Genomic DNA, 27,479 nt, shown 5'->3' with positions numbered 1-27,479 from the left:
AGATGGATTGGAAGTGCAGCAACTGGCACTTAATTGGTGCTCTGTTATGGGATGCCAGCAGTGACTTCATGTGCTGTGCCACAGTGCTAGCCCCTTTACTGCCACATTCCTTGTAGCTATCTGTGTAGAAAATGAAAGGATATTTGCCACTGTTCAGTCGTGCTAATTATATAATGCATGACTGTGGGAAGCAGGAAGGGAAAACGAAGGAGAAAATTCTTTCTCAGTCTGCGGAAAGAGGCAGTGAGGATGGAAGTGTCAGTTGCTAAGGCTTTGCATTTGACCAGAAAATCCCCGCCAGCCTTGGGCATTCCTGTGGCTAGCTCCAGACTTGTGTGTGTGGAGTGATTGCTGCAAGCTCCCTCCTGTCGCTGAGATTTCCCTCCTGTCACTGAGATTTCCCTCCTGTCACTGTGAGTTCCCCCCTGTTGCTGCGAGTTTTCTCCTGTGCTACCAAGTTCCAGTGACCCCCCACCTTCGCCTCTGTAGCAGAGTAGCTGAGACTGGGTGACTTACAGACAACAGAGACTCCTCCAGGTCTGGAGACCAGGAAGTGCAAGGTACACGGGCTTTCCTGGTCTTCCTGGCCTTCTTGCTGTGGCTTCCCATGGCAGAAGACTCAAAGGGCCAAACAGGCTGTGTGAGAGAGCAAATGAGTGTACTTTTATGTACTTAATTTTAATTTTTTCTTAGAAGATTGACTGATTTTTATTCAAAAGGTAGACTTTACAGAGAGAGAGAGAGAGAGAGAGAGAGAGAGAGAGAGAGAGAGAGAAGGAGAGACATAGAGAGAAGGTCTTCCATCTACTGGTTCACTCCCCAGATGGTTGTAACAGTGAGAACTGAACTGATTGGAAGCTAGGAGCCATGAGCTTCTTCCAGGTCTTGCATGTGAGTGCAGAGGCCCAAGGACTTGGGCCGTCCTCTGCTGTTTTCCCAGGCCATGAGCTTTCTGCTGGATTAGAAGCAGAACACCCATGATACCAGCTGAAACCAGTACAGGATGTTGGCCCCACAGGGTGGAGGATAAGCTTGCTGTGCCACTGTGCTGGCCCCTGCTTTTGTAATAAGCCTACTCTTTTGATAACCAGTGCATCGCCACAAGAAGGACACTGAGCAGGGTCTCCCCTGTCAGCGCTGCTGCTCTGGGTATTAAGGTTCCCACACTTTCATTTTGGAGGACAGGGCTGTAACCATAGCAACCTCCCTAGGTGAGCGCCTCCACAGCCCACATGCTGACCACACTCTGATGACAAGAAAGGTGATGTAGTGGAAGGTGAGTAGAGAGCACTGTCACGAGGAATAGCCTGCTAGGCTGCAGAGCACCTGCTGTGTGTGTGTACGTGTGTGTGCGCACGCACATGCATGTGTGATGCTACATAGTCACTGAGACTTGTGGCCATGCCCCGACCCAGGACTGCTGTGACATGTCTGCCTTGCTCAGGGGTACGGAGCCCCACACCAGTAAACAACTTGCCTACCAGCTCATCAGAAAGGCACAGACCCACCTAGGAGGCTCTGTCATCGTGGCTGCTACTCCCCTCTAAGCTCCGATCTCATTTGGTTGGGGAAACATCTCTAAGCTCCTGTCTTCAAATCCCTTCCCTCCTACCCACCCTAGTGTTAATTTGTGTGTGCCATGCATGTTGTTTTGGAGTATTACTCCCTGGGGGATAAGATGAGATTGATTTTTTTTTTCTCTCTCACATGCAGGATTTGGAGAAAAGTGGCAGATCCAGAAAAAACAACATAGGTAAGAAATGACTTTGTGTGACCTGAGAATGTGTTCTTGGTTGTATTTGTCATAACTGATGTTTCGGTGAAGTGCATCCTTCTTTCCAGTTTTATTTATGGGATAAGGAAGATTGGCTCTGTGTGGGAAGAGAGCACAGCTCTGTGTGGCGTGTTGGTCTGAGAGGCATATTGAGCTTCACAGCTTGTCTGTTGGGTTTAATTCCTCAGCCGCCCATCACTCATGCTTCAGTGATGGCAGAGTGTTGTCCTAGGCAGGCACTGTGGCGACACAGATATGACCGAGGCCAGTCTGGGACATGGGGGCCTATGTCTCGTGGGAGAAGGACAAGGCGTGGCCCGTGCTTACACCATACTCTCCACTGGGTTGGGCTCCCTGCTTGTTGACCTCTGAATGCTCATGGCCCTTCAGGAGTCGACCCACCACACACCCCGATCACACCCATCGTGAGGACCCTGCGTGGAATCTGACCCTTGCCTACTTTGCAATGCCTCCTTCCTGCTTCTGTTCCAGCCCACCCCGCCTTGTTTGCCTTGCTTTTCAAACCCATTTTGCTCTCCAGGATCCTGTAAGCACATCATGCATGCGAGAAAGTCCTGGTCTTTTCTTCTTTCTTTTTTTCCTTCCCCACCTCCTTTACTTTCTTTCTGTCTCTTTTTTTGCAATTTATTTATTTTCCTTTGAAAGGTAGAGTACAGAGAGAGGAGAGACAGAGAAGCCTTCACCTGCTGATTGATTCCCCAGATGGCTGCAGCAACTGGAGCTGGGTCAGGCTGAAGCCAGGACCTAGGAGCATCTTCTGGGTCTTTTGCTTGGGTGTAAGGGCCCAAGGACTTGAGCCATTTCTCGGCTGCTTTAGCAGGGAGCTGGACTGGAAGTGGAACAGCTGGTTTTTGAACCTGTGCATGTATGGGTTGCAGACACTGCAGATGGAGGCTGAAATGGCAATGCCATGGCTCTAGTCCCCATGTGGAAGCAAGTTTCAAGGTGTGGGTGGAGCGTGAGGCTGGGTCGCTGTAGGAAGTGCCTGTTCTGATCCCAGAATAGGCAGGGAGACCTGGAAGGAGATCTTTGGATAAGAGGGGAAGGAAAGGGAATGCTTTGTTTCCTAGCCTTTTTTTTTTAATTAATCAATTAAGAGTCAATTACTTCGAGAGCCCAGGAGATTAACAGGTTGATCTTTCATCTGCTGGATCACTCCCCAAATGCCTGCAATAGGTAGGGTTGGACCAGACTCAAGCCAGGAGCCTAGAGTGCAAGCTGGGCTTCCCACATGCCAGGAGGCAACTGCGGGAGCCATCTTTTGACTTCTAGGGTACACACTGGCAGGAAGCTGGAATCAGAAGTGGGGTTGTGACTTGGACCTACGCTCCCTAATATGGATTCTTGTCATCCCAACCTGGAGGTTGAGATGCCTGGGTCAGATGCCCTTCCCTTGGGCCTGGATTCTGGGAAGCTGTTCAAGGGGCAGGAGAGGGTGCTTGGCCCACAGGGCCCCAGTAGAAGTGAGGGTGACCATTGTCCAGGGGGAGCAGAGATTAGGATCTGCAGACACCAAGAGCAGCTGTATTTAATGGGCCATCATAGTTCATTTTTCCTGTCCATAGTACAATACCCTACAAGGTTTGGTCCCTCTTCTCTGAGGAGTGCTGCTATCCCTGGCGGCTTCAGGGATCTGTTTATGTGTTTATGAGAACTGATCGGGGCTCCTCATAATAAATGATTATTAAATGGCTAAATGACCTCACCCTGGAACATGGGTTTGAAACTACCCTGGGAAAAATGACCCCAAGCAAGGAAATTTTCATACTTGCAGCTGCAGGTGACAAATCCAGTGAAACCTCACCCCATATCCAGAGAGGAGCCAGGGGCCTTCTAGTCACAGTTGTCTTGTTAGTCTTGGGGAGCCTGCATAGTCCCAGCAGCACTGTGGAGTCTGAGCACCGCCTGGGCTCAGTCTGCAGGCCCAGGTCACAGCTGCTATGCGCCATGCAAGGGACTAATCAATACGTTAGATTACAGCTCACCGTCTGGGCAATATCGGTGCACGATTATTCTGGGCACGTAGGACCTCACTGGAGTGGCTCTTCACATGTGTGTAAATATGCGTGTTTATCTGGCAGCTTTATGTCAGGTTACTCGATAGTCACCTTTGATCAGAAGAACATCGTAGTATTGATTTCTCATGAGGAAAGCAGCAGTGTGATGAGGTCTGTTCCTGTAGGTAATTTCTTACCGGGAACATGAGCACTGAGTGAGTGTGTGGCTCTGCAGTGGAAGGAGTGGGAGCCTTTGCTTTCTGTGCCCTCCAGAGCGGAGGGGGGTTTCTCTTGCTGGACATCCTGTCTGAACCAGTTGCACCACTTTGCCTCCATGTGCCCTGCAGCTCCCCGTCGGCTTGCGCACCACAGTGCTCCTTCCCGTAGCCTTGACTAATGGCTTTATCTTCCCCCTCTATCCTGTCAGGCTCATTGTTATTGCCAGGCACTTAGTGGGCCACCCGTTTATTGCACGTTCCTGAAGGAGAAGCAGTGGTGATCTGTCTTGAGTTGTGGCAGTGTCTCCTGAACACCAAGTGCGAGAGTTTAGAAAAGGAAATAGTAGGGTGGTGGCAGCAGCGGCATCTTTAGCCTGGTCACCCAGGCAGTAGGATGGGATGGCACTGACTGCTGAGATAAGCCCTGGAATCTGGACTCAGCCAGCATGTGATCCTACTGGCGCAGGGCTTAGGTCAATGTCAGAGGCTGCTTCTTAGTGCTAATGCAGGGAGCAGCAGGAATTTCAGCATCGAAGCTATTTTCAGCAGCATCCTGTGATAACCTGGTTCTCTCTTTGGAAGCAGGTGAGGCTGACTGCCTGAATGATCTGTCTTTATTCTCAGGCCTGTGGGCATGCGGTGTCCTTACCCTTGTCTGCTGTAATCCTCCCACCACTCCCTGTCCCATCGACTGCTTACCCTCGCCTACCTGTAAATATGTTCAGGGCCCTTAACTTAACACTATCTTCCAAACCTTCCCTGCTCCCTCTATGAGGAAGGTCTTTGCATGCCTCCCTCCCTGCCTTGTTTTTGGCCTGTCCCTAGGGCATAGCATCTGCAAGTGTGGGATTGATTTATAATCTCTATCAGGATTTATAATCTGTATCAGTGCCGATTTTTATTACAGTTTGATATTCTAATCCGCACGTCATAGGGGAGGATATTTGGATTGCTTCCAGTTTTTTCTCTGTCACACAGTGCCAGCGGACACCTGGCATGCCTTGGAGGGTCTCCAGGTGACTAGTAGGAACGGGATTCCTAGGGCTGTGGCATTGTGCATCTTCAGCTGGTGAAGTTTGCAAAAATTTAAAAAAATTATCCCTGAGTCTTACCTTCCCCATTCTTAGGACAAACACATCTTTTTTATTCCACATTTAATATGTCAATTTAGGTTGCTGTTTCAGGTGTAGTAGGTGAGCTTAACTCTTCAGCTGAAGCCCTAGACATTGGCTCAAGACAGATCCATGTGTTCCGGTGTAGAGCCAAGAAGCCAGTTTAAAATAGACTTGGGCATCTGCAGTGTTCACATTTCTATCAACTCCCAAAGAGGAGGAATCAGGTTATATTCTGTAAGTTATTCAGCATCTTTTGACATTTTTATTGAGTTTTAACTGAAGAGCATTTTGGCTTATTTTTAGGATCTCAGTGGCTCACTCTGGAGCTATCTGCTGTAGGAATATTTGAATGAGTGAATAAGTGAATGGAACTGTAGAACTGAATATAAGGTCAATAAAGTTTAATAGAATAAAATTAAAACCAAATTGGTGGTCCTGAGCTGAGATGTTAAAGAGAAGGGCTTCTGGGAGAGGTCAGGTTTGTATCGATTTCCCGTTAGCCTGGCTGGAGGTCACGATTCACGTGACATCTGCCTTTTGCCAGCACCTATGTCTGGTGACGGGGCATTGGCACAGTGACTGTTTCTGTATTATCAACTCAGAGTGTGAGGTGACTCAGAGTGCTACTCCAGTGTGATGTGTATCCTGGGCTACCCCCTCCGGTGGCCAGCCAAGCAGCTTTGAGTGTGACATGGTGTCCTCCCTGCTTGTCAGTGTGGAAAGCTAGCCGCCTGGGGCAGGGCAGGCTCAGCCTTTCCTGGGCTAGCCAGTGCAGTAGCGCTTCAGAAGGTTCATGCAAAGGGGAATTAAGAGGTAGTTCTGTGCACTGTGAGCTTTTGGAAGACCGGGTTCCTGCTGGTGTGGCTGTGCGGGCGGTGTCTATGCAGTACTGACTGCTACTGCCCAGCTGTGGTGGCATTGTAGGCACGAGTTCCTGCAGGTAACTCTTACTCCTGGCGGGGTGTCCTGTGAGCCAGGGTAGGGCAGGGCGGTTCTTTATTCGCTAACCCTTGTGAACTCCTGTGGTGGACAGTCAACTGTTGAATGTTATCTTCAAGAATCGTCCGGAACGTGTAGGGCTGCATGCCAGAGGACCACCTATGACAGTATATGCAAGAGAAATGTGTTCATGTTCTGGGGGCCAGAAGAATGAGGTCAGAGTGTGGACAGCATTGGTCCTTCTGAGGGCCACCCGGGAGAATCCATTCCAGGCTCTCCTTGGCGTGTAGACACATCGTTCCCTCATCTCTCACGTCCTTTTCTCTCTGTGCATGTCTTCTCTGTAGAAATTCCCCTCCCTATCATTTTTCTCTTTTTGAATAAGGATTAGGATGACCTCACCTTCAACAGATGACCTTTGTAAAAACTCCAATCCAAACAGAGACACCTTCTGATTCCCTAGGGGCTGCAGAATGGGACTTTGGGCTATGAATTTGGGGTGGACCTAGTTCCGTGTGGTCTTGACTACCCCTGTGGGGTTGAGTGGGAATTGCTGTCTGGTTGTAGGGTAAGCACTGGCTTGTTGGCAGTCAGGGAAGCCCGCCTTCTAGACGGTTCTGTGCTTTCTCACAGTCCCAGTCATTCTCCTAAACAGATGCAGGAGCACTCACAGTTTGCTGGTACAGTGAGCTCTTTTTACTTATTGATTTCTAGGAAGGAAGTTTTAGAAATTGGCTCAAAAGAGTAAAGATTTTATCAGTAGAATTACATAAAAATGGATTTCCTTTCCCTTATTGCCTGAAGCCTTGCCTGGGAGCTGGAGTTTGTTTTCACTTGTTTTCAAGTTTATTTCAATCATTGTTAAAAGAAATACCCGGACATTTATTTATTTTTTTTTTTGGTTCTAGACTTGAAAAGCATCGTATTTGTCATCCAGAGTCAGAGTAATTCGTTTCATGCAAGAAGAGCAGAGCAATTTAAAAAAAGCATCTTGAAGCAGGCTGCAGACCTCACACAGGTATGTGAATATGGCTTCAATGTCTGCTAAGTTTGTATTTCTTGGTACTTCCATGTTTTAAGGTACTTCTATCCACTGGTTTGCTCTCCAAATGGCTGCAGTGGCCAGAGCTGAGCTGATCCAAAGCCAGGAGCCAGGTGCCTCCTCCGGATCTTCCACATGGGTTTGGGTTCTCAAGACTTTAGGTCATTCTCCACTACTTTCCCAGGTTACAGGCAGGGAACTGTGTGGAAGTGGAGCAGCTGGGATATGAACTGGTGCCCGTATGGGATGCCGGCACTTGCAGGTGGAGGATCAGCTGCTTGAGCTATTGCACTGATTCCTGAGAATCAGTTTTATTTAGATGATAATGACTGTTCCTTTTGCTTATGTGCTATTATTTGTTGTTGAAAATGCTTTGGTCAATGCCAGATGCTCAAAACATTCTATTCTAAGTTGTCCTCTCTTTATATTTAATTTTAAAGACAGTTGCATATATGGTGCATGACTTATGTAGCTTTGTCAGGAAGTTCGATAAAAAGAAATGGGACAAATAAGTTTTGAAAGGCAGGGCTTAACTTAATAGATAATGATCAAAATTTTAGTAGCATGCTCTAAGGCAATCTTCATGTTGAAATAACATATTCATTAGTTTAGTGCAGTGCTTGCTTCATAAGTCTCTAAATCTGTTTTTTTGTTTAAACTGGATGCCATTAATTGAACTTTTGATTTATAACGTAATATCCCAAAAGGCTAATGGAGAGAAAAACATCTTGCATACAGGTGCATTCTAGCAGCATGTAAAATAGGTGTCCAGCAGGCCTGAAGCTGTTTTGAGCAGCACTGGAGGCTGAGGGTGAAAGAGGAGCTGCCGCCTGGTACTGCCTGCAGGTGCCTCCCTTTCTGGCTGAGTTATAAAACAGATTCCCCCAAGGCCTTTGCCCCAGGTTGCGGTGGCCTTGGAGTGTCTTCAGAGAAGTGTCAGCTCCTGGTTCTCTCGCAAAAGAACTCTGTGACAAAAAATGGATGTGTGTGATGGATTGCTCTCTGTTGGGGGGTGCTGAAAACTGATAGGTCAGAAAACGCAGTAGAAGCATAGGCAACCTTAATGGGATTCAAGGCAAGGAGAAGAAAACTGCCTTATGTTTAAAGGATTTCCATGTAAACTTCATGGAACTTCCCTTCGTTTGTGCAGACAGGTTCACTGGATTTCTTTGCTTGCAGCATCTCACTGTCAAGGGACAGGAAAGACTTGTACACTATAGACAGCAGTGCTGTTAGCCAGCAGGGCATAGCAGCAACTCGATGAGTGGAAACCAAACTTTCAGAAGCCTTCCATCCAGCCTGTGAGGATTTATTGAGAGAGAGGCAGACATACCACGTCCTTGCCTGGCTGTCCTCTTCCAGCTGCAGGGCTGGCGGCATTGGTGGGCTGGCCAGGAGAAGGGCGAAGCAATAGGTGAAAGAATCCCTCAGGTGATCTGATTTAGCTCCACCAAGCCTTGACCATTACTCCAAATTGTAGAATCAGTGAGAACATCAGAGGTAATGATGGTTGGCATCACTTACTGACGTATGCATTAGGAGCACACATTTTCCTTGGTCCCTGCTCGTGCACCTGCTCCCAGAAGCACCTTCCGTCTTGCAGAGGCGTTTCATGTGTTTAGTCTGTGGGTCTTCACTGTTTAATCCATGCTACTAATGTGAATAGTGACATGCGCTGCTCACCAAGTCCAGTTGCTGGGCTACAGCACCATATGTCCTCCACCATGCTTGTGCCTCTCCATACCTGTCCCTCCCCTTCCCTCTTCTGGGAGGAGCAGTTTCTATGGGACCTCCGATCCCTTTTCCTGGGATCTTTGTACAATAAGGATAAAGCATGTGCTAGCTTTTGGCAGGAGGCCATAGAAATTATCAGATGTTTCTTTTTTTCCCCCCCTTCCCTTAGTAGCTCCCTCAGGAGCTAGTGCTTGAGACTGGGAGTGTCTGCCTCCCCTGGAGGCCCTGTGCCTCTTTAAAGGACAGGACCCAGGCAGGCCCACTGGATGTACAGAATGGACTGTAGCCTCCAGGGCCGGATGATCAGAGGTTCCCATGGAAGCCAGACTTGGCATTGTATGGGACTCCTGTCTGTTGGAGCTTTCCAGGGATCCTACTTGGCCTTGCAGAGGGCTCAGAGAAGAGTGGGAATCCACATGACTTGTTCTCTTTTGCCAAGACAAGCTGGTAAGCTGAAGGTGCCTGTCTCTGGATCGTAGCTTCGACTCCCACCACTCACCTCCATGTGCTTTATGAGCTGGTTGTTTTCAGACCTCTGGGGGATTAGTATCACTTGGCTGTGTTGTTTCACATGAGTTGAGTCTGTCCCTGTGTCGAGTCCATTTCCCCAGTGGATGTTACTGGAGCTGCATCCCTGAAATGCATTATCTCTGCTTGCTCAGAGTTGCTCTCTTTTCAGTTACAGTAGAAATCTCTCCTTATTTCTGTTAGAGTTTATTTATTTGAAAGGCAGAGTTAGGGCCCTGCGGGATGCCTCAGTGGCTAAATCTTTGCCTTGCATGTGCTGGGATCTCATATGGGTGCTGGTTTGTGCCCCGGCTGCTCTACTTCCTGTTCAGTTCCCTGCTTGTGGCCTGGAAAAGCAGGAGAGGATGACCCAAAGCCTTGGGGCCTTGCACCGTATGGGAGACCCAGAAGGAGTTCTTGGCTTCAGGTGGGCTCCACTCTGGCTGTTATAGCCACTAGGGGAGTGATGCAGTGGGTGGAAGATCTGTCTCTCCTTCTCTCTGTAAATCTTCCTTTCTAATACTAAATAAATACTTCTTAAAAAAAAGAAAAATAGAGAAAAATCTTTCATCCACCAGTTAATTCCCGAAATGGCTGTGACAGCTAAAGCTGAGTCAGGCCCAGCTCTGAGCCTGGAATTCAGTTTAGTTCTTTTCCTGGCCTACCTTCTGCTGCTTTCCTAGGCGTGTTAGCAGTGAGCTGGCTGGGAAGCAGAGCAGTACCCCAGTGGCATACTGGTGGTGCAGGCGGCAACTTACCTGCTGTGCCACAATACCATCCTCAAGGCAGAGAGATGTGCTTCTCCCTGGGAGCAGAGCTTTGGCTGTGCGGGCTGGGGTTAGGCAGCTTTGCTCCTGGGATAGTGTCTCGTCCTTGGCTGTGTGGTTGACACTTCATTCCAGCGTGTGGAGGATGCGCAGCTTCCATTGAAGGGTGTGATCTTACAGTTGAATATGCCTCAGGATACCATCATGTGGGCACACCTGTGCTCAAATATGGGTCTGGCTAGGTGCCTTGGGTCCTAACCACTAATGTAAGGAGATAGAATAGATCCTGATTTGGGGGGTTGGGGGAAGCAAATAGATGTCTCTGCTAATGCCAGGGTTCTGTGAATCCAGCAAGTGCTTGTGAATGAACCTCTCATTCACTTGATATGTACAGACCTACTGTGGGGCAGAGTTTTGGGGATGCAGTGATCAACAAGACTTTTTGTGCTCAGAGATCCTGAGGCTCATGAGAGGAGCCTGGCCTGTAGAGAAGTGATTCGAATGAAGCGTGAAGTAGTGATAGGATGGTGTGCTTGGCAGAACGAAGAAGGGACTGACTGGGGTGAGGTGAGGAGGAGGGGAAGCTGAGGAGGGGATCTGGCGCTCAGGGAGGGGTTTCTGAAAGAACCCAGTACTGACCTGACGTAGCTGGAGTGAGGACAGGATGGAGTGAGGTCTTCCCGAACAGCGAGCAGGTGTATAGGAGGCCAGGTGGGAGGCAGGAGCGTGGTGGGCAGGCACTGCATACTGTCTGGGGAAGAGTCTCGGGCAGGAGGCAGCCATGTCAGCCATCTGGGAAGGCGGTGAACATGGGCACCACAGAGCTGGTTTGTGTTCCGGGGAGCCAGGCCTTTTTCAGGGCTCCCCAGGGGAATACCACTGGCACTGTTGTGGGAGACGGTTGTCATCTCTGGCTCTTGGCAGTACAGACAGGCATAGCCCGGTCACGGTGGCAGGTGGAAATGACTGTCGGGGAGAGCTGCTTTGGGAGAGACCTGGCCGACTTGTATTTCCTGCCGTAGCTCAGTTGGCTGTGCAGGACAGTTTCAGGACAAGTGAGATGGCGCCACTGACCCATTGAGGGCATGTGTTGGGCCCTCCCTGTTGGGCAATGACCTTGGGCCTGGTTGGCATGACTGAAGGGCTGTGTGGGTACCAGAGTGGGGGGAGATTAGACACGGGTGGAAGGAGAAGGTAGGGACGGCCCCAGCTAGGACTTCACTGTGGGTTCATGGATTTGGGGGTGAAGTTGACTTCCAGTTTCGTAGATCACATCTGAGTGATCTTTCCTCCTTTTCTCTCTCTCTCTCTTTTCATTTTATGAACTTCTGCGTATCTTCTTTAAAAAGATTTCTTTATTTCTATTTTTTTTAAATTTATTTAGTTAGTTAGTTTAAAAGGCAGACTTACAGAGAAAGAGAGAGAGCCCTTCCCCCGCTGGTTCACTCCACACATGGCTGCAATGGCTGGAGCTGAGCCAGACCGGAGGCAGGAACCAGGAGTTTTCTCTGGGTCTCTTGTATGGGTGCAGAGAATGAAGGACTTGGCCACCCTCTGCTGCTTTCCCTGAACAAAGCTTGATTGAAAGTGGAGTTATGTCACAGTACCAGCCCCTATTTGTTTTTGTTTTGAAAAGCAGAGTTGCAGAGAGAGAGAGAGAACAAGAGAGTGTGAACAAACGAGAGGGAGAGGGAGAGCGAGAGTGAGATCAGTCTGCCATGTGCTAATTCACTCCCCAAGTGGCCACAGTGGCCGAGGCTTGGCCAGTCCCGAGCCAGGAGCTTTTCCTGTTGTCCCATGTGGGAGCAAGAGCCTTAGTACTGGGGCCATCCTCTGCTGCTTTGTGCCAGACCATTTATTAACAGACAGCTGGATGTGAAGGGGAGCGACTGGGATTCGAACCAATGCCTGGTTGGGATGCCTGTGCCTCAGGTGGTAGCTTTACATGCTGCGCCAAAGTGCTGGGCTTGGTTATTTCTATGTTAAAGTTTGGATTGTAATAAAACACATAAGAGAATATACATCTTCAATGTGCAGGTAAGTGCACCCACATTGGAAAATCTCTAGAACTTTCCTGTCTTCCAAAATACCCTTTGCACCCTTGAAACGTTGTCCATTTCTCCTCGCCTGGTGCCTGGTAAGCACCCCTCCTTCATTCCTGTCTCAGTGGACGTAACTGCTCTGGGTACCTCTAGTGAGTGGGGTCGTCCTTTCCTGAGTGGCTCATTCTGCTTCCTCCTGTTTTCAGGGTTCATCTGTGCTGTAGACTCATCGTCGTCTTTTTTTTAGCATCAGGGTTCTTGCCGTAGGTCTCCATGTTCTTGCTGACACTGTCCACCACAGTGGACGTTGTCACCTGCAAGCACCTGTAACTGGGATGCTCAGTGAGCAGTTCTCCTGGGCAGCCCTGGGGTGCCCCTTGACCCTTCATGCTTGTATCGTGCCTTGGACTCCAGGGGGAGGCAGGGTGCTTGTCCCTACTTCTTTCTGTCTCCCTTGGGAGACCCTACAGGATGGCAAACACATGAAGTTAGTCTTATTTCTTAAAGCTTCGGGAATAGCTCCATTTCTGCTGTATTTAGCATTTCTGGTTATTTTATTCTGTGCTTCTATTGTGCTTATGTTGAAGTTTTGCTGTCTGTTACATTTGCAACTTGCAGTTGAGACAACCTGTTGGTGGGGGCGGACATAGACTACCGCTAGGTGGCAGTCTTGGTTTTATATTTTCATACTTGTAGCAAAGCAATGTCATTAAATAACCTGGCTGCTCCCCAGCATTTAATTTCTGTGACACTGACTAGGGTTTGGATGAAAGTGCTGAGATGTCCCTTTAATTTTAAAGAAATCTGCTACCATTACTCTGAAATTCTCCTTGGGATATTCAGCTGTATTATGTGGATGTAATTTGCACTCAAGAGCTATAGTATGTTTTTATAATTTAGGTGACTTCCTGTCCACATTTCCAAACCTTTTAGCAATTGGGATGACCAGAGAGATTTTAAGGTTTGTAACTATATAAATTGATCATTTTTTCTCTTTCTAGATTTAAGACAAATATTTTTTATTGGAAAGGCAAATTTACAGAAAGGAGAGATAGAGAAAGGTCTTTTACCCACTGGGTTACTCCCCAAATGGCTGTAACTGAGTTGATCCAAACCCAGGCGCCAGGAGCCAGGAGCTTCTTCTGGGTCTCCCACTAGGGTGCAGGGTCCCAATGCTTGGGTTAATCCTCTACTGTTTTTCCAGGCCACATGCAGGGAGTTGGATAGGAAGTGAAGCAGCTGGGACATGAACCAGCACCCATATGGAATAGTAAACTTGCACGCAGAGGATTAGCCTGTTGAGCCATCATGCCAGCCTCTCTGTCTTGATTTTTTTTCAATATCACATGCTTGGTGAAAAGTCAAGTTTATTTCATAAATGGCATCTTGGAGATATGAAGACTGTTTGCAGCTAAAACTAGGGTCTAGAGGCAAGCCTTGCCAGATGACAGCAAGAACCTCTGCCTGGAACTATGTGAAGAAAAGAGAAAGATCCACTTCGGAGAATTAAGCGCTGGAATGCAAGAAAACGTGAGGCAGGAGGGCTCCTAAATCAACACTTGACTGGAACTTGATTTTACAATTTGGCATACGTTTGAGAAAAGCTTGACAGTTGCAGAGGCTGGCAGAGAGAACGGAGGAGGCTGGAGCTGTCAGGACATCCCCTGCGCGGTGGAGGGAGCAAGCTGGCGCCACCCAGGAGTGGCAGGGGTGGCAGCATGTGCTGTCCCTCTCCTGGACAAGGTGTCGGCCCTCGTGTCACCACCTGGGAGCTGCACGAGGAAAGCTTTAGTTCACCGTTTGGGCTTCTCTCTCGATTTGCCCACCTTGAGCATTCATAAAAGTTGGTTGGTGAGAGGAGGAATCCACAAGAAGTTTTATCATTTGAATATTTATCTGATAGCACAAAATATTTCTTCCTCCCACAATAGCAGATGTCTAGAGCTGCTGTTTATGTATTCATCACTCCTGGCTGGTTTTACTTGACTGCAAACCTGCCAAAAAATCAAGGTGCAAAGATATAATGGTTGCTCTGAGTTTTGCATCTGCTTCGAAACTATTCTCTTCGTTCCAGCAAGTCATTACCTATGTCTGTTTTGCCTCAAGGTGCTAAAATGTAGTGTTATTAAAACGCCAGCATTTTTCATCATGATAATGTAACTAGAAAATCGGGAGCCTAAGCTTATGTTGAGTGCCACCCTTGAGCATCTTATGGGGTGCAGGTGTTCCCCTTGTTTGCGGAAAAAAAGTTGGGGTCGTTATAGATTGTCACTGAATTCCATTTTGAAGCTTAGCGTGCAGTGTAGAATGATTTTGAAATTTAGAGTTGCGCTCATGTAGTAGCAAGTCAACAGCCTTTACCGAGTGCTGTACTGTGTGGAGAATGATTGTAGATTGCTGCGATGATAGAGTCAGGGAGGAATTAAACACAAGATCTTCTAGTTCTTTGAATTACTTCTCAGAGGCTGATAATAACTACAAATTGAGCATCCCTAATCTAGGAATCCAAAATGCTCTAAAATTTGAAAGTTTTAAAGAGCTGACATGATGCTCAGAAGGTTTTGTATTTTAGAGAGCTTTCGATTTTTCTGTTAAGTAGGTTTAACCAGTGCTATGCAAATAACCCAAAATTTGAAAAAACTCCTAAAACGAGAATGCGAATTGGTCCCAAGCATTTCTGCTATGCAATACTTAACCTGTCTGTCATAATTTAAGTGACTGTGTTGCTAAACAGAAACTAGAAGCACAAGACACAGTTATTAAAGTGTTTATTCAATGACCATTATAGGAGGCACTTAAGAAAGAACACCTGGAGGCAGTGCATGGGGGCTCTTGAGAATTGTGGCACCCACTGAAAGTTGTTTAAGGAGCAAAGTGTCGAGATGATGAATGCTTATAGATGTCGAAGATAAAGAGGAAGAGTTCTGTGAGATCAGGAAACGTGGATGTAGCTTATAGTGCAGTTCTGGAAGAGGACATCGTAAGTTGTCAGGATGCTTTGGGGATGCTCAAGCCGAACTGGAATTTGTCCAGGCAGGTCTGTGGGCTGAGGAAAGCAGGTGCTGGCAATGGAGGGCCAGGGTTTAGAGTGCAGCAGATGGTGAGGAAGGCTGGGTAGGGAAGGGGCGGTGGCTGCTGAGTAGAGGGTTCCTAAGCCCAGCTCTATAAATAAAAGAATACAGTGTTTTGAAGAAGTGCTCTCTTTTTTCCCCCATTCTCCCTACGTTACAGATGGACTGGTACTGTGAAGTTAGGGAATGTGACATTTAAAGAGGTACTCACAGTAAAGCCAAGTGGGAGCAGAGGCGCGTTGTCCTAAGCCTTCGGCACTCTGATTTGTCTGGTTTTAAAGGCCTGTTGTGAGCACAGCGCCTCTGTGTGGGTTGTGATTGGGACATCTAGTTTTTGAACTTAACTCCTTGTGTGAAAGTTCTTCTGTTATGTTTGTGAGACAGGAGAGGGACAGCTCGGTCTCAGGACTCTCTGCTGGGATGGGAAGAAAGCTGTCATCTAAGAGGCCTTCTCTTTCTTCTGTCTCTGGAACCTGGGGTGCAGTTGCCAAACACATCACATGTTGAGATCATCTGCTGTAGCTGCTGCAGTTAGGGACACCTGCTGATGCAGGAAGCTGTTGTTTTCCAAAGGATTTCCCCAACAGAGAAGATACAGCTTCAGTGCATTCTTTTTAGTAGGTAAAATAAGGGTTTGTGCCATTTCAAGACTCTATTGTGTAAAGCTTAACTGTAACCCACACAAGGGTCCCTTCTGGCCAGAGAACCACCTTGGATGGAGGTAAACTAGCATAGAGGACACTGCAGGCAAGGGAGAGGAGTGTGTGTGTGTGTGTGTGTGCATGTGTGTATGAGTGTGTGAGTGTATGTGAGTATGTGTGTAAAATTGTGTGTGTGTGAAATTGTGTGTGTATGAACGTGTGTGAGTGTGAGCCACTGTTCCTTTCAAAAAGAGGAAAATACATAAACGTTGATGAAAGGACAGGCTTTAGAAAGAACAGGAGCTGAGAAAAGTGGCAAATTACCTATCTCCACCTGTTTGAAAGGCAGTGAGAGAGAATGAATGGTGCAGATTTCCCAGCTGCTGGCTTGCTCTCCACATGTCCACGCTGGCCCAAGCTGGGTCAGGTGGTGGTCAGGAGCTGCGGACTCGGTCCGGGTCTCCCATGTGAGTGACAGGAACCGCTCTCCCCGAGCTGTCACCACTGCCCCTGAGGTTTGCATCAGTAGGCAGCTAGGATTGGGTGCACACTGTGCGTACAAGGGGTTTTCAAAAAGGTCATGGAAGGCACATGTACAGGAAAAAAATGCATGGATTTCTTTTTTCTTTCCTTTTTGTTTTTTGCAGTCAACTCACCTCTTTCTGTTTTCTTTGAACTTTTTGAAGCACCCATATAGCTTAGAGAAGAACAGATACTTGTAGTTTCGTCTTCTCCTTTTGTAGTCAGACTGGATACTTTATTTGAAGCCTGGCAGAAACTCAACCTCACAAGCAAATTATTCTCCTTGCTTGTTTGCAGCTTTTTTAGAACCTACTATTTTTCTTAGAGCTCATTAGTTTAAAAACCCTCATTTCCATAAGCTAAGTCAGGAAAGCTAACAGAGCCTTTCCTGGTGTGGATCTGCAGCCAAACCTGGGGAAGGTGGCCTTGCAGCTTCTATTTTTAGAACTGGTTTTTTTTCTTAGTTGGGGAGGGAGTGTGAGCTACTTCATTAAAGGCTGGGTGAGCTTGAGTGTGACTTATTGCCTCAGATTTTAGATGCTGTCAGCTAAGTTTTTCTTTTGAGATGAAAGCAACTGAATGCTTAATTAAAGAATAAAAGTTCACTTTTTGGGGTAGAAATGAATTGGTATTAGCTGCCATGTTTATTTAACTGGAAATGTTACGTTGCTGTTGAATGAGAATTTATCTGTCCTTGACTAGATAGCTATTGAATATTTGTGCAAGATGCCTAAGGAGAAAGTACTGTTTTCACATACACATGGCATTGTAGGAGACATCTTTTATTTTTTATTTTGTGTGTGTGTACAGCTATAATTTTTATTCATGAGAATCCCATTCAAGCTTCAAGAAAAAATAAAACCTCAAGCAACCTTGCCTGGGGACCCCGTTGTTCTTGGGCTGCCCCGAGTCAGTCTGGCAGAGGGCCAGCTTTTGGCTGCAAATGCCAGGGCTGCTGTCCGTGTCTGAGGCTGGCCCCATGCAGCAGGCTCATCTCAAGAACCCCAGGCTCCATCCACGGACGTGGCTGCTGGGATCCCAGGCTCCACAGGCTCAGATGCTGGGGTCCCAGGCTCCACGGGCTTGGCTGCTGAGGTCCCAGGCTCCACGGGCTCGGCTGCTGGGGTCTCAGGCTCCATGGGCTCAGATGCTGGGTTCCCAGGCTCCACGGGCTCGGCTGCTGGGGTCCCAGGCTCCATGGGCTCGGCTGCTGGGGTCCCAGGCTCCACGGGCTCAGATGCTGGGATCCCAGGCTCCACGGGCTCGGCTGCTGAGGTCCCAGGCTCCACGGGCTCGGCTGCTGGGGTCTCAGGCTCCATGGGCTCAGATGCTGGGTTCCCAGGCTCCACGGGCTCGGCTGCTGGGGTCCCAGGCTCCACGGGCTCAGATGCTGGGATCCCAGGCTCCACGGGCTCGGCTGCTGTGCCCAGTGTTGGGCGTGACCTCTTTAGGAGACTACTGTAGCTGAAGGAAGAGCCCCATGGGGCAGTTGAATTACTGCAGGCGCACTGCACTCACAGTGCTGTGAGAACACAAATGAGGGCACCTCCAATCCTGCCTTCAAGTGCCAGTGGAAGGTTTGCTGTGGCATTAGAACTAAGCCCTAGCACATGCTAGCATAGCTTTGCCCAACTCCTGCCTTGGGCTACCTGGAGGACTGTCCTCGATAGAAGTGGTTAATCATTGGTCTTGTGGAATATGAGCGAGTAGATAAAGGATAGGAAGGTAAGCTACTGTGGAAGCGAAGACACCAGGTTCATGTTTGGACAAGTGGGATTGGAGGAAGGAATGGGATATTGAGATTTTGGAGCCAGAGTTTGAAGCACAGAGTTGCAGATGAAAATAGTGACCATAGCTGGGTTTCATTGAGTGCTGCTTGGCACCATCTCAAGCTCATGTTGATAATCTAATCACTCTGAACTTGCTGAACTTGATGGATTAGTGACTGTTACTATTTTAGAGCGGCTAAGTGACTTGCCCATGCTCACATCTCTACCAGGTAGCAGTGCCGCCCAAGGCCCCCGTGTCCTTCCAGCAGGCCCCATGGCTTGTTCTCCCTCTTCCTGCCTGCACAGATAGGGCAGTCATCATGTGGGTGGAGACCAGGGCCGCAAGTGAGTGGAGGTGATCCCCTGTCAGTCAACCACCCGTGAGCCAACGGTGGCTGTGGGTATTTGGGCTTACCTGGATCTCTGTGCTGACAGCTGTTCTCCCTGACCTTCTTCACAGATGTGTCTGTGTGCCTCTTGCCTGTGTCCCTCACTAGAATGTGAGAGCCAAGAGGACAGAGGCAGGGTCGGGGGGAGGGGCCCTGTCTTGTTAAAGCTGTTTTCCTGTTGCTCCAGAAGAGTGCCTGGCATGGGCTGGTTGTAGTTACTGAACAAATTCTGTAAAATTATTAGTGACGTTCATGGGCAGCTCCGGCTCACTCCATGCTGAGAACTTGGCGTGGATGAACTCTCTTGTTCCCAAGACTGGGGTGTCCATATTGGAGAATAGGATGGCAGAGCCCAAGGCGCTTGCTCAGAAGTAGAGCCGGGATTCATATGTAGGAACTCTGGCCCCAGGAGTGAAATCCTTACTTACTCAACCTTACTGCCCTTTGTGAGGCAGTGAAGGGTTAGTTAAAATAGATTCATGCGAGCTATGAAAATGTACTTAGTAGTGCATTTCCATGTGAATAGTTTGTGAAGATAAAAATTATAAAAAGGCAGTATTGTTTCTTATTAGGAAAAGGCAGTTAATGATAAAGATACATATCTGGAGAAAATGTCTTCTGTCTCTCAATGTAAACTCAGCTTCCTGGAAGGCGTGTTACGATAATGTCGTCTAATCAGCTGGTCTGCGATGAGCCCAGAAAGGCTTGTAAATCTGTCTGAGAATGTGGTCCAGATGCCGGGTCACACATCTCCATTGTCGTCACAACGCATGCTTGCCTCTCACATAAGAAATTATAAACACATGTTAATTTTTCATCATAAGCTTTTTGCTGGTCTGAAATCTCAGTTCAATGCTTTAAGAACTATGATACCTGGAATTTAGAAATACAGTTGGCCTGAAATTAGTGTTTAAACAGAATTAAGTCTTTTAGAATCTTTGCCTAATACTGAACAAATGTGCCTGCTTTTGCTTCCCGATTTAGCACTTGGTCTGAATAATGAGACAACTGGACCATAACCAAAGTTCGAAGGTTGACAGGTAAACCGAAGGGAAGCACAGGTTATAGATGCTGGGAAGTAGTCTATTGACAAGGGAGACAATGGAAGTTTGGAGTGAATTGCTGAATTCTTTCTGGATAGAGGCTGAAAGATACAAATGGTTCCAAATCAAACCTGCCAGGGAGCAGCATCGTGGCACACAAGGTTGGGTTGTTGGCGACAATCCAAGCATGCTTACATGAGCGCCAGTTGGAGTCTTGGCTGTTCTACTTGTGATCCAGCTCCCTGCAGGTGTAGCTGAGAAAGCAATGGAAGATGGCCCAAGTGCTTGGGAACCTACCACCTACTTGGTGACCTGGAGAGAGCTCCTGCCTCTGGGCTGCAGCCTGTCCCAGTCCTGGATGTTATGGCCATCTGGGGAGTGATCCAGCAGGCTGCACACCTCTTTCTGTTTTTGCTTCTATCTCTGTAACTCTGCCTTTCAAATCAATAGATAAATCTTTACAAGAAAATGTGCCAAATAATTAAATTGAGTTGTGATTTTGAAATATTCATCCGTTTTAATTCACATTCAAATGTTAGCTTTTTCATTTATGATATTAATGTTTTTGGAGATATATTTTTATATTATATAAAAAACTATGGGCTTTGTTCATTCTCAGAATATTTCAGGAATCTTCAGCTATGACATTGGAGTCAGACTCTTTTCCCAAATGAAAATGATGAATATGTATGAAAGCCCACAAATGAATACAGCATTGGTTTTAAATTGATTTGTTTTCACTGATTGTAGCGACTTGAAATATGAATTTTTCTTGCTAGCAAATATATTGGGAGGAAATACTGCAAGTCCTGCAGGCTTTCTCAAGCCTTCCTGGTGGTTAGAATACCAGTAGCTGCTGGAGATAGGAATAAAGGTAGACTTGAACTCCAAGACACAGACTTGAACTAGTAGTTTAAGTTACTGTGGTTAACCATTCATTGTCTTTCCGTTTTTTTTTTGTTTTTTTTTTTTTGGTCACTCATTTGTTTTTGTTCATTTGCAGTTTTAGCTTTGTCATACTTGCTCCTGTAATAGTGTCATCTCATCATGGACAGAATTTGGGTTCCTTTTTGGTTTGAAATAGTAGTGTGGCCTGGTGGTTAGGCATCAGTCAGGTGGACAACAGGGAGTGGCTGGCTGTGGGCCTGCCTTTACGCTGTCTTTTGTTCCAAATAGCTTTTGGAAATGTTCATATTTTCTTACTTTCTCCTTGACATTTGTCATTTGATATGTTTTTCTTCATGCTCCACCCACGGGACTGGCGATGTGGTGTTTGTGATGACGGCATCCTGTGTGGGAATGTTTGTTTGTCTTGGCTGTTCTACTTCTGTTATGACCCCTTGCTAATATGCCTGGGTGATATGGTAACCCATTCACTTGGGCCCCTGCAATCCACTTAGTAGGCCAGGTTGGAGTTCCTGGTTCTTGGATGTTGGGCCATCTGGGGAGTGAACCAGTGGTTAGAAGATCTTTCTCTCTTTCTGTGTTCCTTATAACTAATGAAGCAAAAACATCTTTAAAAAATTATACTCTAATCATTTTTAACCTGATTTTGCATCTTGGAAGTGCTAGTAACAAAGCACCCTTTGTTCTAAGGTTTGCGGTGATAATAGAAAACACTTTATCATGTTTCTAAATAGTATGAGCTGAGCTAAGATCATGTTAGAGAAAATGATATTGTGACTTTTTGATAATTTACCTTAGAGCTATGAAGGCATTTGAGTATTTGTGTGTTTGAGTTTGTTTATAAAAGTGATCTTCAGGGCCCAGTGCATTAGCTTAGTGGCTAAAGTCCTTGCCTTTTGGGCCTGGCGGTGTGGCCTAGCGGCTAAAGTCCTCACCCTGAACGCGCTGGGATCCCATATGGGCGCCGGTTCTAATCCCGGCGGCTCCACTTCCCATCCAGCTCCCTGCTTGTGGCCTGGGAAAGCAGTTGAGGACGGCCCAAAGCCTTGGATTCCTGCACCCGCGTGGGAGACCTGGAAGAGGTTTCAGGTTCTTGGCTTCAAATCGGCGCAGCACCAGCTGTTGCGCTCACTTGGGGAGTGAATCATCTGATGGAAGATCTTCCTCTCTGTCTCTCCTCCTCTATATATATCCGCCTTTCCAATAAAAATAATAAAAAAATCTTTAAAAAAAGAATTAAAGTCCTTGCCTTTCATACACAAGGACCCCGTATGGGCGCTGGTTTTTGTCCCGGATATTCTGTTTCCCACCTGGCTCCCTGCCTGTGGCCTGGGAAAGCAGTCGAGGAAGGCCCAAAGCCTTGGGACCCTGCACTCACATGGCAGACCTGGAGGAAGCTCCTGGCTTCTGGCTTTGGATTGTCTCAGCTGTTGCAACCGCTTGCTTTATCTCCTCCTCTCTGCCTATCTATCTGCCTTTCCAATAGAAACAAATAAATCTTTTTTTTTAAAGTAGTCTTCGAAGTTTCTGTGTGGATCAAAACAAATCTTTCTCAGGGCTATGCTACTTTTTGTATCATTTCAGTTTTAGTGTATGTGCTGCTGAAGTAAGCACCAAAATAAATCTTTAATTACATTTCCACAAACTATCCTGAGTTATGTTATATATATTTAGTCATGCTCCTGAGCCTTTTTGGGGGGAATTAAAATTTAGGCTAAAATTAAAGTTAATAGTTAAGTTAGCTTTGGCTTAACCAGGAATTAATTAAGACCAAGTTTCTGGGTGTCAAGAGAGAACACTGTATTTTTGAGTATTTATGCAGCTTTGGGAACTGCTCTTGGCTTTTCATGTTTATTTTATGTTGTTATTTTTTTTAATCATTTTGTTTATTTGAAAGGCAGAGTTAGAGACAAAGAGGGAGAGTGACAGAGATCTTTCTTTTTTCTTTTTTATTTTTTTCTTTTTAAATATATATTTTTATTGCATTTCCTTTTTTTAAAAATTAATTACATGGCATTATGTGATACATTTTTTAATGTACTGGGATTCCCCCCGCCCCTCCCCACACCCTCCCCTCACAGTGGATTGCTCCACCTTGTTGCATTTCCATAGTTCAAATTCAGTTGACATTCTTTCATTGGAGGTATTTACCAAGCATAAAGTCCAGCATCTTATTGTTCTGGTAAGTTCAATAGTTTCTTGGTGAGGCCATCTCTGGTCTGAAAGTAGAGCCGGCAGAGTATCATCCCAATCAGTTAAAAGCCCCAACATAATATTTCCAACCATTTACAACATTGTGGCATTAATTGACATGGTATTGATTAACCAATATGTTAATGGGAAAACGCAGGTTCTCAACCACACCTGTGACTTCTTCATAGACATTTCAATTTTGGTTTATATTCAACCGTGTTCTATACACCTTAAAATGGCTTAGATTGCTATTTAGCTGTCTCATGCCTATTTTAATTTTAGTATTTAGCAGTTTATAGCATTGAAGCATGTTTTCGCTGAGCCTGGATGTTTTTCAGGTGGTCTAACTCTATAATTCTAACAAGACATATGTCAACAGTTTAGGTGAGCATGTTTAGGAGGGGTGTGCAGAGAAATCTTCCATACCCCAGTGAGGAGTAACTAATCTTTGTGTCCCACCCAGTGAGGTATAAGTGCATCCCCGCTGACTGTTTCCTGTCTGATTCTAAGCTTTCCTTGTTGTTCTCTGTCTATCCATTCTAATTTGTTTGTTTGTTTGTTTGCTTGTTTGTTTGTTTGTTTTGAGGGGTTTCTGGAGCGATGCTGATGGTCATTGCAAGAGAGGGTAGGGACCCAAAGTCGGAACCAGGCAAGGACCAGAGAAAGCTCCTCTCCCTAGTCCTGAAGGCAGTTTACTGTTCTTCTGTTTCTGCGGACTGCTCAGTGCTCCTGGTTGTTGTTCCAATGACCTTGGATCCTGCAAGGCAGTACTTGGGCTTCTTCCATCCCATGTGGTAGATCCACATGGGGGTGGGTGACCTCAGAGTTCTTGGTCTCCGAAGGCACTCCATTTCCCCGTGGTCTCCTTGGCAGTAGGGATGTAGTCCTCGGTGCTCGTACTGAAAGTCCTTGGTGAGGGTCTGGGAGTCTTCAGGGTTGGGATAAAAGCCTCCTCCTGTCCACCTGCTCCACTCTGGGGTCCCCCGCTGCTCTATGCGTATGACCTCCTGTTAAGAGGTTGCTTGCTCCTGATTCCCCCATATGCCTTTGTAGTTTTGCTATTGTCTAATGCTAATTCGAGTCTGTTGTCTATGAGTTACCAGTTATGATCCTGATAAATTATATTTCCCGGACTGCTCACACCTTCTAGGGTGATGTAAGATTTCGACAGAGATCTTTCATCCACTGATTCACTTCCCAAATGGCCGCAATGGCCAGAAGTGAACCAGTGTTAAGCCAGGAGCCAGGAGCTTCTTCTGGGTCTCAGCATGGGTGTAGTGGCCGAAGGACTTCAGTAAATCCATGCTGCTTTTGCAGGCTTAAAGGCATGGAGACTGGTGCCTCATGCAGAGACTTAGCCTCATACGCTTGGTGCCAGACCTATTTTCTTCTTAAATAATAGATTCTTACATATATGAATTTTATTGGTGTGGAAAATACCAGTGCAGAAGTATTTATTCTGAAGTTTTTGTCCTTAACTGTTACCAGGAATATAATTTTATAGCTGGTGTAAAACACAGGTTATAATAAAGTTTGTTGGGAGAAAAAGTCCAGGCATTCTAAATAGGAAATTTCTGGCTTGGCTTTTTATAACAACTTGAGGTATAACAAATAATGCTTTATTTTAAAGCTTAAATTCATAATTTGAAAATATTAATCCCCATATCTACGAATGGTTGTATACTTATGTAGCCACAGTTGTGCCTTATTTCTGAATTGTTGTTCTGTCTTTATTTATGCCTTTATAAAATCTGACATGCTTTTCCTATTACTGCCTGAACAATCAAGTTTTATGTTTCTAATATTTCAGCTATCTTTTCATTACCATGGAGTTTTTTAGAATACTTTAAGATTCTTTTTTTACATGAAACAGATTGGATATGAGGATACTGTAAAGTTTATGGAAAACTGAAATTATAAGATAAATTTATTTTGTGACGATTTTTTTGAAATTCATGCATCACTTTTTTCATAATGTACATTTCCATTGGTGTTTTGAAGATCTCATGTGTGAATTTCAGATTTTTTTTTGCACAACAGACATCTTTTAATTCTATTTTGCATGAATTTTTTGAAGTAATTACATACGGAATCCTCCTGATTAGCCAAAGGGATTTCTTTATCCTGTGTCCCATGTGTTGTGTATCAAGTACAGAATTGGGGCCTGGGTTCAGCGCAGTAGCCTAGTGGCTAAGGTCCTTGCCTTGCGCACACCAGAATCCCATATGGTTAGCAGTTCTAATCCTGGAGGCCCCACTTCCCATCCAGCTCCCTGCTTGTGGCCTGGGAAAGCAAACTAGAGCAGCTCAAAGCCTTGGGACCATACAGCTGCATGGCAGACGTGGAGGAGGTTTCTGGCTCCTGGCTTCAGATTGGCTCAGTTCCAGCTGCTGTGGCCACCTGGGGAATGAATCAGTAGATGCAAAATCTTCCTCTCTGTCTCTCCTCCTCTCTGTATATCTGACTTTCCAATTAAAATAAATAGATCTTTAAAAAAGGAATTGGAGTCTGGCGTGATGGCTTAATGGCTACATCCCCACCTTGCAAGCGTTGGGATCCTATAAGGGTGCTAGTTCACGTCCCGGCAGTTCCCGGCTGCTCCACTTACCATCTGGCTCCCTGTTTCTGGGGTCCAAAGCTTTGGGACCCTGCACCCATGTGGGAGACCTGAAAGAGGTTCCTAGCTCTTGTCTTTGGAGCGGCTTAGCTCTGACCATAGTGGCCATTTTGGGAATGAACCAGTGGATGAAAGGTCTTCTTCTTTCTCTTCTCTGTAAATCTTACCAACCTGGTATGCCTTTCCAGTAAAAATAAATAAATCTTTAAAAAAAATAGTGCAGAGCTGTCTTAGGGTGTCAGGATCGCCCCTGAGCGTCCCCATGTCCCAGCTGCTTCCCTCCTTGTCACCTTCTTAAATCTTCCCTGTCAGGTAGCCCCAGGTGGCTGTGCCCCCTCGCTTGCTGTGGGTCCTGTGCATGGCTGGGTGTCCAGGAGGTGATGAGGTGGATGGAATCAGCTGATTGCCTTCAGTGGTGGCAGTTCTGGAAGAGACCTCAGAAAAAGAATGTGCTGTGAACAGTAACCAGTCAGGTCTCCAGAAACAATTGTGTTTTACAGCCAGTCTTGTTTTCCTTTGAGTGGTGGGTCATGCTCTGATTGAATTTCTTGGTTATTGATTTTGCAGGAACTCCCCAGAGTCCTCCTCCTGCACCAACTACCTCAGCAGGAGGGCGCCTGGACCATCCTGCCACTCTTACCGCAGTAGGTTCAACTCCAGATGTGTCCGTTGCCGCCACCTGTTGTCCACCCCAGTTTTCTTATTAAATCTGTGTGTTTCCTGTAGAGTCTATAAGGAAAGTGGATTGGAATGGTATATTTTTGGGGGGGGTAGGTTACTCTGTTAAACCAACTTCTTGATGATTGGTTCTTGCATGGATTTAATTGCTTAATATGCTTCTTTTAAAAAAATAAATGCTTCCAATGATAATAGAACGTTTTTCATTCTCTGAATTGGTGTTATACGGAGAATTAACCTTGGGAGTTGTGCCTGACTTAAAAACCCATTAGAATCAATGCGGCTTTTCTATAAGCTAAAACTCTCTATGTTGCAGGAAAATAAAGGGAAAGAAATCAATTTCTTTTAGTCTTGCTATTCTGATGCCCTCCATCCATCTCCTGCATATCAGTTTTAAAGCTTATTATAAACTCATTTTGTAGAAGTGATTACCGTAATCTGTTTCCTCTTGTCAGCTTTTCTGTAACATATAGCAGAAATTCATCATGGATTTTCTTCTGTGAAGAAGAGACAAGAATACAGATCCCGAAACTCTTAGAAACACTCAGAAGATACGACCCATCGAAGGTGAGTACAGTTTTGCTTCAGCACTTATCTTTTGGGACAAGGCTTCAAAGATGATTTAATTTTGATTAAGAGGTTTTTGAATCTAATAAAAGCAGTTAATTTAAAGTTAAAAGAAATGAATAGTTAAATATCTGGAAGCTATGTTAAAAAATTCTCTTTGAAGTGGGGATGGAACTTATAATGAGCCGTTTTAGAGGGGAAAAAAATCTGTTTATATGTGTTGGTGATTTCTGAGAGCTCAGAAACAGTTTGCCCAAGAAGTAAACTTAAATTGCTTGTTTCTGCTTATCAGACGTTGACCATATACTCTCCTAAATGGATTTTTTTTTTTGACCAACAACTGTGAATTGGCTGATGTGAATAACACAGGCTAGAACAAAGTACGGAAGGCTCCTGGCTGCCTGGATGGTGTAGAATGACAAGCAGGAAGGAACTGAAGCAACATGATTATAGATGGGAGCAAAGGTTCTAGAATCAGGGAAGCTGGAAGCATGCAGTATGGGCATTGAAGCTGATGGGAGAGGGCTTTGTCCAGAAGTGACATTTAATGTGGGTCCTGTAGGATGAGTAGGGGGCTCCCAGGAGAGGAGGGGATGTACTAGCAGAGGTGTACCAGCAGAGGAAGTGCTATTTGAGAAGAAAGGCAATGGGGATGGGATGCGGTTTGCATTAGAGGGGTTCAGTGAAGTTCACCACTGCTTTCATGTCTTCAGATCTACGTTTTGTACAGATTTGTTAATGACAACTGTATCCTGGTTACCTCTAAATCTCTAGCCCCAAGCAGAATTTTTACACTTACTAGATTGTGAGTATTTTTGAAAGTCTCATGAGCTCTATGACGTCAGCTCTCCCATGTTGGGAGAGTTGCCCTGGAGATGTGTCAAGGACAACCCAGGCTCATTCAGTTTTTCTAGAGAAGCCCAGTTG

The 27,479-nt window shown here is 46.1% G+C and overlaps 1 protein-coding gene across 1 annotated transcript in view; it reads left to right on the top strand.

Moving 5' to 3' along the window:
* B3GLCT (beta 3-glucosyltransferase) overlaps window positions 1–27,479 on the top strand; it is a 116,963-nt gene that overhangs the window by 28,927 nt on the left and 60,557 nt on the right. The window contains exons 3-6 of the mRNA XM_058670898.1: window positions 1,714–1,753; window positions 6,973–7,082; window positions 25,875–25,951; window positions 26,441–26,552. Of these exons, the coding sequence (XP_058526881.1) occupies window positions 1,714–1,753; window positions 6,973–7,082; window positions 25,875–25,951; window positions 26,441–26,552 (339 nt within the window). The remainder of the gene's footprint in view (window positions 1–1,713; window positions 1,754–6,972; window positions 7,083–25,874; window positions 25,952–26,440; window positions 26,553–27,479) is intronic.

This window comes from Ochotona princeps, chromosome 12, assembly GCF_030435755.1.
Source record: "Ochotona princeps isolate mOchPri1 chromosome 12, mOchPri1.hap1, whole genome shotgun sequence".
NCBI classification, from domain to species: domain Eukaryota; kingdom Metazoa; phylum Chordata; class Mammalia; order Lagomorpha; family Ochotonidae; genus Ochotona; species Ochotona princeps.
The sequence above is the reverse complement of the archived record's forward strand: the minus strand, read 5'-3'. Positions and strand labels throughout refer to the sequence as shown.